This window comes from Oreochromis aureus, linkage group 20, assembly GCF_013358895.1.
Source record: "Oreochromis aureus strain Israel breed Guangdong linkage group 20, ZZ_aureus, whole genome shotgun sequence".
In the NCBI taxonomy this organism is placed as follows: domain Eukaryota; kingdom Metazoa; phylum Chordata; class Actinopteri; order Cichliformes; family Cichlidae; genus Oreochromis; species Oreochromis aureus.
In genome coordinates, this window is record NC_052961.1 from 14,974,251 (window position 1) to 14,985,856 (window position 11,606).

The window sequence follows — 11,606 nt, forward strand, 5'->3', positions numbered from 1 at the left end:
CAAAACCTCAAAACAACAGTTGTCTTAGTTTTTCTACACTAGCTGTTATAGAGACAATTTGATGTAAGAACAATCATGCCACTAATGGCTAAGAAACTTCTTTTGGCTGTTCCCTTGAGGGGTCAGGACAACAAATCATCAGCCTCCATTTCCCCCTATCCCAAGCTGTCTTTTGTCACACCAGCCCTCTGCATATTCACCACAACTACATCCATGAACCTCCTCTGAGGTTTTCCTCCTGCCTGGCACCTTCATATTCAACATCAATTGTACAGTATAGCCACTGTCCTTCCTCTTCACATGTCCAAACCATCTCAGCCTTGCCCGTTTATCACCAAACTGCTTAACCTAAATTGTCCCTCTTATGTGCTCATTTCTAATCTTGTCCATCCTGGTCACTCCCAGTGAAGATCTTAGCATCTTCAATCCTGCCACATGCAGCTCTGGCCTTCTGGGATATACTTCTTCATCTTTTGTGCACTGTCATTTGCTTTGAATATTTAACATCGGGTATTTAAACTTGTCCACCTTCACTATCTCTCCTCTTCCAGGTTTGTGGTTTCTCCTGTCTCCCTCTCGTTAAAAAACACATTCTGGCTTCATTCTCCTCCACTTAAGAGAAAACTGAAGCAGACAATTAAGAAGATGTGGTCCATAACAAATATCAGTGTGGGAGCAGCAGACCATGCTGAAGAGCAGTGCGTGGGAATTAACCCTCAGCTGCCCAGAGCCCTCTAAACACCACCCAGGTATTCAGCACATCTCCGTGGGACCACCTTAAAAGATTCAGAAGCCAGTGAACCACTAGGAGCGTTTGTCTGGTATAACTGCGTTTTAAGGTGGACTGGCATCTACTTGATCTTGCCAGCTACTTCCACTGTGTGTGTCGCCTTTAACAGAGAACCCTGGAAGTGTCAGTTACCGCGATATCTTCTAGAGGAGATATCGCGATAGCACGACCGAGTTGCAACTCGTTTGCTTATTGGTCTGAGGGTACTGTTGTAAGATGGCGCCCAACGAAATATGAGTGGTCTAGAGAAAGAAAAACTGCAGCTAACCATCTAACGAAAACCGAGGGAAAATAAAGAATAACCCAGCCACAGAAAACACCGAAATCGCTTCGCTTTCCTGCTTGTTGTAAGAGGAGTGGCGTTTCGAGGACAGAGAAGCGGCTCAGACCTCGGCCCGGTTGAGGAAGAGAGGTAGCTAACGCGCCCGCTAACGTTAGCCTGCTAGCTTCGGAGAAAACAGAAAAAATGTAGTCGGTGTAACGTTACCGATGCAAGAGAGCTAGCCGAGCTGCCGCTGTTTCCTGTTTAGGTGTCACCTGCGTGGATGCCGACGTGTGCCTGTTTGTGTGCACGGTGGCGTTTATACGCGTTTCCAGACACAGCTGTGACTGCATCTGATTTGCAAACAACACGCGGCTAGTTAGCAGTGCACCTGGCTAACCTAGCGCCTTGTGTAATCAGCTGTTAGATTGGCTGCTTTCAAGATATCGACCCATACGTTTAATAATAACACAGTTACTGTTTAAAACTTGCACCTTTTCCGTATGCAGCGCTTTCCATCGGTGGCTTGAATGCTGCATCAGATTTGGAAAGTGACCGCGCTTTTGTCCCAGCTCGTTTTCACTCAGTCAGAATTAACCCTTTCCTATTACTATCGCTGCAGCTGGACAGTGAGCCGTAGGTCAGTTTGTAAACACTAGTGAAACCGATGCCAGCGCAGCGATTATCATCTTCTGTATTTAATGCATTTGAAAAATGAACAGAGAAGTGTATTGTACCGATTTTAAGAACAAGGGTAAGGTGCAGAGCTGTAGAAACATAAAAGGGATAAACATGATAGGCCGTACTTTGAAGATACGGGAAAGAGTTGTTGAAGCTATGGTAAAGAGAGGGACCATCGGTGAGCAGCTCTATGACTTCATCCCACGAAAGAGCGCTATAGGATGTTTATTTTGAAGGTGTTGATGAAGACGTAATAGAGACGGTTTGCACTGGTGATGGACAGGCTGACAGATGAGGTCAGGCAAGAGTCTCCGTGCACTGTGATAGCAGACGACATTTTGATCTGTAGTGAGAGTAGGAAACATTTGGAGGTATGTTCTGGAGAGAAGAGGAATGAAAGGCAGTTCAAGGAAGATGGACTACATATCTGTGAATGAGGGGGAGACGTATGAAAAGATGAAGCTGCAAGGAGGAGATGCAGTAAAGCTGGACAGGTTTAAATACCTGTGGTGTACCATCCAAAGCAAGGGACAGTGCACAAAAGAAATGAAGAAGAGAGCAGCAGATTTATGATAGAAGGAAGAGTGAAAGAGAAGAATTTCAAGATGGCAGTGAGACCTGCTATGATATATGGTTTGGAGACACTGGCTCTGAAGGACTGGATCAGATGAGCAATTCAAGAGGCAAAGTTGGAGAGGTGATGGGGAGATGGTTTGGACATGTGCAGAGGAGGAATAGTTGGTAGACAGGATAAAGGATATTCAGTATGGAGCTGCCAGACAGGAGGAAAAGAGGAGGACCATAGACAAGATTCATGGCTATAGTGAGGGAGAACATGTAGGGCATTGGTGTGGTGGAGGGGCATGCAAGGAATAGGGTTAGATGGAGAAAGATACTCTGCTGTGGCAACCCCAAAAGGGAGCAGCGGAAGCAAAGATGATCTTTAATACATCTGTATTGTCAAGCATTGCTGAAATTGCTGTTAATGGGCTTTGATTTAAAACAGTGCTAAGTTAAATTAACTTTTCTTCACAGGAGAGAAAACTGTCAGCAGCGATGAATAATTCACTGGATGGTACAGGCTCCTATGAGGAGCTAGTTAGGCAGAAAGCTCGTAGCATTCCTCAGCATCGCATGAAGGAGTTCCTGGAGTCCCTGGCCAGCAAAGGTCCAGACGCCCTGCAAGAGTTCAGCCAGCAAAGCGGAGACACTACAACCACCACCACTACTATGGTGTACCAGCAAGAGGCTAACTGCATCTACACAGACAGCACAGAGGTGGCAGGGTCATTGCTTGAGCTGGCATGTCCGGTAAATAACTACTCTAAATGATTAAAACCCAGTCTTTAAAACGATAAATAAATGAAGCTTGGACTGCCTTCTGATGCAGGTTCAGGTGCAGGTCCAGCCACAGCAGCAACAGATACAGGAGACCACATCTCAGCAGCAGCCTGTGCAACAGAATACAGAGCAACAGATAGTACAGGTCTGTATCTCTATTAGGTCTTTGTGCTGTGTATATCAATAAACTTTTTAATAATTAATTTTCGAACTGCTGGCTTTTATTTTCAGGTGCAGATCCAGGGTCAGCAGCAAGGTCAGATGCTGGGCCAGGTTCTTCAAGTGCCCTCTGGCTCCCATCAACAGCTACAAGGTGTGACTACTGCACAACTGATTCAGTCTGGGGAGCTTACAGAAGAGCAGCACCAACAAGTAAGTACAAAACAAATTCTCAGGATTGCAAATATTTAGTCAATCACTTTGAATTTAATATATGTTTCATCTTTACACTGGTATTAGCTGCAAGCGCAGTTGGTGGCAGCTGTTACAGGGGGACAGCAGATCCAAATTCAGACAGTGGGGGCCCTCTCTCCCACCCAGCAGCAAGACGGTGCAGACAGGAGAGTAATGGGAACTACAGTTGCCACGTCCCAGGGGGCAGGTGTCCTCCAGCCAGCTAAGAAGCGTAAAGTGGATATGCCCATAACTGTTTCCTATGCCCTACCTGCCCAGCAGGTAGCCACAGTCCTGGCTATTCCTCAGGCACAAGGTCAGCAGCAAAGTTATGTATCTCTGCGGCCAGACCTCCTAACTGTGGACAGCTCCCACCTTTACAGCGCTACAGGTACTATTACCAGTCCCACAGGGGAGACCTGGACCATCCCTGTGTATTCTGCACCTGCTGCATCTGGAGGTCGTGAGCAGGTAACGCATATTGCCATCCCCCAGGAGGCTTATGGAACAGTGCAGGTTGCGGGAACAAACACTACAACAATGCCAACACAAGTTACTATTGAAAATGACAAGCTGAAAATCCCTGCCAGCCAAAGCCAGACAGCACAGGCTGTTTCCAGCATAACAAGCTCTGGAGCAATGGGAAGCCAGGAAGAAGTGGTGCACACGCTGGCTGCAAACACACTGTTCCCTGCTCAGTTGATGAATGGAAACATCCACATCCCCGTGGCAGTACAGGGCTACTCAAATGCTACACAGTCCCTTATTTGGGACCCACAGCAGCAGGTGCTGCACACACAGGGGCTGACAGGACAGGACGCACAGCAGCTACAGGTAATAACACAGGTATTCAGCTATGTTGATTTTCACTTTGAAATGTAGATATAGTAGTCCTCAGTGATTGAGATAACATTGTTTATGTGCTTATGCCTATGCAGGGTCAGACAGTCGTAGCAGAGGTAGATGGTCAAGGCCAGCAGCAGGTGCAGGTGCAGGAACTGCTGCTGCCTGCTACTTTGAAGCCAGAGGAGGGGCTGGAGGTGTGGCGGCTTTGGGCTCAGCGTAAAAATGCAGAATTGGACAAATCAGACAAAAATAAACTTGCGCCAATTGGCAGTAAGTGTGCATAGCCAATGATTATACATGATTTAAAATATGTTGCCATTTCCTTTTCTTTCTTTTTTTTTTTTTAATTCCCAGTCACTTCTTTTGTTTTGTGTATTTTAGGACGGCAGGCACTGCGTTTTCAGGAGGATTTGGTGTCATGTGCAGTTGCTGAGCTCTGTATGGGTCTCTCTTTGATGACAACAGAGGCCCGGGGCCTGGAAGGGGAGAGTTATGAGGCTGATGTTCTTTACTATGTTTTTCTGTGCATACAAAAAGTAAGTTCACCGTGCAGGCATGCCCCTTATCTTCATGTCGTCACCCGTTAAATATCTGTTGATCTTTATCTGGTGTGTTAATACAATTGACTCCTTCTTTTTTCTTCTTACAGTATATGTTTGATAATGGTCGTGTGGATGACATTTTCTCAGATCAGTACTACACCCGCTTTGCTCAGAGTCTACACCAGATCCTGGAGCCTTGGAGGCCATCTGTCCATCCATTAGGTGAGAGCAGCACGTGTTTACCAAAGCTCAGCTGTTTTCACACATGAACTCAGGATGGTGTCAGAGAATCAGCCTGGGATAATATACAAAGTTGCTATATCTCACCGGTAGCACAGCAGAAGATAATCTGCTTCAGATACATTCTCACTATTGGAATCCTCTGTTTGGATTAGGTGAAAGAGCTTTCTGGATAGAACGTGCATGAGTCAGTGCACAGTGCCTCCTTGGCTTGGTGTAAATTTTCCAGACAATTACTTGTGCTTTTCTCACATGGGTGCAATTGGACATTACACAGACTTTGCACTAATGAGGTGGTGGTGTAAAGACAGCTTAATGTCTCATCTGACATTTGCATTTTTTCTGTTGGGTAATGTCTAGAAAAGCTCAGTGTAGTGCAAACGGTTCTGGTGTGTCTGTATTTACTTAGGCTCAGTGAGCTGCCAGGCTTGCAGCACACTGGCAGAAACCCTGAACTAGAGCTTGACTGATACCAGATCTTTTAAGACCGATACCCCTATCTACCAGCTGATATTTTTTTTTTTTTTCATTAAGATACACAAAACATAAACATATTTCTCAAATATTTGTTATGTGCAGTTACTTGTGAGTCTTTACTAAGATAAAATCACAGTGCAGTTTAAAAATAAGCTTGCTTAACTTCGTCACGGGACTAGTCATTTAGGCTCTGATCAATACATTAAGATCAGCTGGTTGTTGTTTGCAGTGTTCCAAGTATATTTTTCTAACAGGGAAAATTGCAGAGTGCCCTCTAGTGGATGAACTATGCAACATAAAGACACAGCATTTTCTTCATATCTCTTCTTTACATTTTTCATTTTTATTTATTGGTGGTTATAAATGATGATAGTGATATATTAACAACTAGCAAAAATCAACAGATATTTCATTCAGGCTCTGACCTGAACTGCACATTAATTTAACTGCTGCTGTGGTCATGTTAAGAGCAGAATGTAATATACCTAACAAGATGTTCTACATTCAGCTGCTTGTTATTTTAAAAGTCTGATCTCTGTTCTGTTTATTGTTACAACATTCTAATCCATAGTTTTCATGTGACGCCAGAGCTACTAGGACAAGCCCACCTGGCAGGCAAAGTGGTCCTTTGCGGTCCTTTGACCTCTTCTGTGTGACTTTGGGCTATCGGATGCATTAAGCAACATTTGTTTATAGTTTATACCTGCCAGAATCGTGTAAAGTATTCTCCACAGCAACCCAGGCTGTCAGTGGTGGCTCGTGTAAACTGTAGCAATGATTTACCTGACGTTGGAAAAACACTCAATCAGCTTTACTGTTATGACACGACATTAATGTGACAAATTAATCCTACTGTAACTTTTCTGGCCTTACACTGTAAAAGTCCAACTCAACAAAATGTAAGATTTATGTGTTGTAGTTTTTTGGGGGGGTGTTTTAAGCTAGCTATGTAGTGCTTACCTTTGCTTTAACTCTGAAAAATTTCTTGTTCTTCACCTCTCACAAGACAGAATTATTTACCCATCCAGATCGAAAATACATGTAGATGTACACACTTTGAAAGCCTTTATCCCGGTGATAGATTCTTTACGTAGATCAACAAACTTTACAAGATAGAAGTCAACAAACTGCCAGAGCTATGGATCACAAGTCCATAAAGAGATGTAGTCCACTTGAGATGAGTGAAAAAACCTCTTGCCCTGCAGTACTGCCAACTGTCCACTATTGGCCATCACAATGGAGTCATGTTTGCCCACCAGAGTAGTGAATTGGTCATTTGATTGAAAACTATGGATAGGATAAAATGAAGTGATGGTATTTTAAATTAAAGTCAGCTTCACTGGAACATCATATTGTTATGCATTATGATGTTATACATTACAATTTTTAAATGTATAAGACAAAGGTGACATGGTGACCTTCGGTCACATAATAAGATGATGAATGAGTTATGTGGATTGCATAGATTTTTTTGCTACAGGTTTGAGCATCAATTTCAAGTATTTATAGCTTCTTTTCTGGAAAAGTCATATTTGAAGCTTTGTTGTGTGTCATGGCTTCAACTTCGTGTTTTGTCAGAATCGGTTTTATTGACTAAATGTTAGTCTGCTGAAAGATCTCGATTCAGTTCCTTTTGAACTCTTAATCGAAGGTAGATTCAAATTCTGATCAGATGTCAGTGTAATTTGTAACTTGACTGATTGGCAAAGCATGTAAATGCAAGGTGGTAATTCAGTTTATTTTTTAAGTTCCAGATCTTCAGGGTTTGTTTCTTAGATCCTTAAACTTTCTAATTGCAGTTACCATAAAGTTTTGTTTGTGGTGGTTATAAGGTGATGAAGCACTTTTTTTTGTCTTTTTTTTTTTTTTTTTTTTTTTTTTTTTAGAGACCACACACATCCTCTAATGTGTTCTTTACCCTCTCCTGACAGGTTATGTTATTCCCAGTCATGTGACAGAGGAGATGCTGTGGGAATGTAAACAGCTAGGAGCTCATTCTCCCTCGACACTGCTAACAACTTTAATGTTCTTCAATACCAAGTGAGTACCAAATGAGGTGCTCTCAAGTGTAATGCTTACTGGAGTAACTTTATGTGGTTGTCCCATGCTTTAATGGCCACGATAAACCCCTCTAAATAAAAGATATTCTTCATCTACAGCACAAATAACTCTTAACCTACAGAGCTACAAAATACTAAATGAGATTCTGCACCCTGTATTGGTTTCACGGTTGCTTGCATTTCCTTTTTTTGTGTGTTTTTACAGGTATTTTCACCTGAAAACAGTGGATCAGCATCTAAAAGTCGCCTTTTCAAAGGTGCTCAGGCACACCCGGAAGAGTCCCAACAATCCTAAAGATAAGAGCACCAGCATTAGATACCTAAAGTCGACAGAAAGGTTCATAGGGCAGAAAGGTAAGAGCATGCTGGGACTGCATTTGTGCTGCATTTCACAGGAAACCTTGATTCTAAGGACAAACTAATGGAGACTGTATGAACACTTTGTTTTTTCAGTGACAGATGATATGTACTCAGAGCAGCTTGAGGACCCTGAGAACCCACTGCGGTGCCCCATCAAACTCTATGATTTCTACCTCTTCAAATGGTAAATACAAAACACTATGAAGGACACTGAGGGGAATTGGTGAATGAGATATTAAGAAGTGTAAAATGAGATAATCTATGCAACCAGTAAAAAGTAAATAAATTTTAAATGCCTCTTTCCACAACAACACAGTGCCTTTCATGCTTTTTCACTCTGGCCGTGGTTAGTGGTTGCCTCCTTTAAATAAAACTGCATTTCTGTTAATCATATGGGAAGCGGAGTATATAGAGCAGTTTGTGCTGAGGTGCTTAAAGGTGTGAGAACACTGTTGCTAGGCAACTGACAAAGAATATATATGCTATATAACTTTTCCCTTGCTCTCATCTCCAAAAGGTGACTCATTTTTTTGTTTCCTACTTTTGAGCATTTCCAGTGATTAAAAGCTACAAATGTTTGGCTTTCGTTGGCATTACATTGTAGTGGCACTACATTGTTAACAAATGTTATGTTATTAATATCACATTCGTATGTGACTTTGGTACCTTTTATTTCAGGAAATGGTGAAAATTTTTGGATTCAAGGGGCTATATTAACATTGTCTTTTTTGTATTCATGGACATTGAAAACTTGCAGTTGTGTGATCCCAAACTGTGCTCTGTAATCAGTATATGTACCATAATTCACAAGATTAATGCCTGGATTTCAAACTGATCCCACACCGAGCATAAACACCAGGGGATTTTTTTGTTTTTAATGTGCATTTGCCAAAGGTCCTTTTACCCACATGACACAACCTGTAGCTATTCCTTGTTATTAGCTGCTGTTCCTCATATATAACAAGCCCAGATTAGTCAGTACAACTATAAATAAATGTTTAAAGATGCAAATGTGGTTAATTAAAATCACATTTACCTCTTCGTCTGATATCTTTTAGTTGATGAACTTATGCGATGGCGAGGAATCTGTCCACTCCTGCTCCTACAGGAGCTGCTCGTTGTACAGCACTGATGGATTTTAGTGAAACAAAATTAATACATCCTGGATATGACTGTTGTGCTAGACTCCTTAACTACTCTGGGCTTTTAATTGTTATTAGTCAATGCAGTACAGCTAACCAATGACAACAAAACTTATTTTTCTTTCTGTACTTCACATATTCATGAGAATTTTGATCAGATCATGAGCCAGATGAGCTACTGACGTTCTGGTTCCTCTTAAGGTTCACCAGAGAAGCGAGAGTACACCTGTGCCACTCCACTGTTCTGATTGTGACACAGTGTTTTACACTTGGTTAATTTAGGTCTTTTGACCAAGTAGTATTTGATATATTACTAAATTTAAGATTGTGGACATTGTTGTGTACTGTTTTGAGCATATAAGGTAGCACTCTGGACAAGTTAAATCTTACCTGCTGTCCTTTTAAAAGGTAAAAATCTGTCGTGAAAGGAGTCCTCACCACTGAACCTTTTGCCTCTGTTCCCACACAGAAAAGAATTATGTGCAGTTTTTTTGTAAGGGGGGGATAAAACTAAACTTTGATTTGTTATGTGAAGCATTTCCTGAAAATATCCTCACCATGTCTTCTTTGTCTCTTTCAGTCCACAGAGTGCTAAAGGTCGCAATGACACCTTCTACCTGACACCTGAACCCGTGGTGGCTCCAAATAGCCCCATCTGGTACTCAACTCAGCCAATCCCAAAAGAACAGCTGGAGCAGATGCTCGCCCGCATCCTTGTTGTTCGCGAAATCCAGGAAGCCATTAACATGTCCGAGAACGTGCACTAGTTGGACTGAAGGAGAATGAAAAACGAACTCAGCTCTTCTTTCTTCACCAAGCCTTTGATTGCTCATTATGAGTAGTTTTCTATACTCTCACACCCTCCTGTGGTCTTTAAGGGTGGCATGTATTGTATGTGTTTATTTTCACTATGTGTCAGCATATCTCACACATACGGACTGTAAATACACGTACAACCAATAGATTGTTTGTCTTACTGAGGCAATCACTTTTTTTGTTTTGGCCAAAGGATTTATTATCTAATCTTTTTATTGGACCTGAACTCTAATTTAAGTGTTATTTTTAACTGTTGGTTCTCTTTACCAACAGTCTGGAACAGCTCTATAATAATTTTCTTTCCTGTTTTGTTTTAATCTGTAATATATTTCATATATATTTTCACTGGGGTTGGTCTGTGATATGCTGCTTTTCTTAGACATCTCTTTTTGTCGCTTTAGTTTTCCTCTTTTGCCTTGGTCACTGTTAAGTGTCACAGTGAATACCTCAGTGGTATTAAAACTGCATTAAGTAGCCAAACGTAGGCTAAGAGCTCATTTTCAAGTTGTGGGAGTTCTTTCTTTGTGTTTTACTCTTGCCTGTCTGGAACTGAGTTTTAATGCAAACACTCTGAATTGGGAGGTGACTTACATTGTTTGCTTAAACTGCAGCACCACCTGTCGGACTCGCTCAGCAGCATCAAATAAGAGGACTTTAATCGGCTCCGGTTTTGATTGCAACAATGGGTCACTGCTCGGCTCGCATTTGCCACACTTTGGAGGTGTGGCTTTGGATGCTGACTGTGCTGGACCTTCTTTTCTCCCCAAAATTCACCTGATGAGGCATCTGTTGTATTATACGTGTCTATTACAGGAGAAGTGAAAGACTCTAAAAAAAAAGTGGGTTAGCCCTTAATGTTCTATAATGTACAAAACTCATGGCTCCTTCATGTACTGTAATGGGTTCATCTAAGGAGAATGGCAGTGCCTGTGTGTTTTTTGAAACATGACCTTTTTTGTACAGCCACTATAACCATGTGTCTGCCTTTCTAGCCAGTCCAGTATGAAGTCTGCACATGCATCTTTAAGTACTGATAGCCTGCATTGTGTGATTATAAGATGATGCACAATGATTTTTCAGGAAAAAAAGATCTGAATAAAAGTCATCTTACAATGGCACTTTATCAGTAGTCACAATAAAAATTTAAAAAATTTTTTTAAATGAGATAGACGGACACGCTGTGTTAACAAGAAATATTTTGTCAGTAACAAGAAGTATGTGCCAGTATATACAGGTACCAGCCTCAATATTTTTTGCCAGGATAGGTAGGGTAACAGGTTTGACCTGATTTCTTTTTCCTTGAATTCATTCTCTTCTAATGACGATACAAGCTGCTCTTTCTTTTATCTGCATGTTGTCAGGCCAGTTTTCTGCCTGCAGGGCCCGACCGCATACAGTATACACTTCATATCCTTCTGTCTGAACTGATGTATGAAGGCAAAAAATTTTGTTTTTACAGTCTTTGTTCACATGTATAAATCCTCCAGCATGTCTGTTCAGTTGAAGTGTGTGGCTGGATTCAGCAGTGAAGAGGAAGGAATTAATCTCCTCAGTAGGTTGCCCGGATTTAAAATCTGCTGCATTGTGTTCTGTGGTGGGTCAGCTGCAGGTTTCTGTCTGTGTTGGTGATGGCGGCTCCTCCCCGATCGCGCTCTC

The 11,606-nt window shown here is 41.9% G+C and overlaps 1 protein-coding gene across 2 annotated transcripts; it reads left to right on the top strand.

Moving 5' to 3' along the window:
• Positions 1-952: 952 nt before the first annotated feature.
• Positions 953-11,068, top strand: LOC116331256 (glutamine-rich protein 1). Of its 2 annotated transcripts, none has more exons than XM_031753871.2 (12): positions 953-1,202; positions 2,769-3,044; positions 3,124-3,219; positions 3,306-3,446; positions 3,534-4,313; positions 4,406-4,583; positions 4,695-4,849; positions 4,963-5,077; positions 7,504-7,612; positions 7,838-7,986; positions 8,086-8,176; positions 9,715-11,068. In XM_031753871.2, the coding sequence occupies exons 2-12, from the start codon at positions 2,790-2,792 to the stop codon at positions 9,899-9,901; spliced, it is 2,256 nt and encodes a 751-aa protein (XP_031609731.2). In that variant the 5' UTR covers positions 953-1,202; positions 2,769-2,789; the 3' UTR covers positions 9,902-11,068. The 2 variants fall into 2 exon arrangements, with proteins under 2 accessions (XP_031609731.2, XP_031609732.2); XM_031753872.2 differs by having other exon boundaries at positions 954-1,202; positions 3,534-4,301.
• Positions 11,069-11,606: the final 538 nt, after the last annotated feature.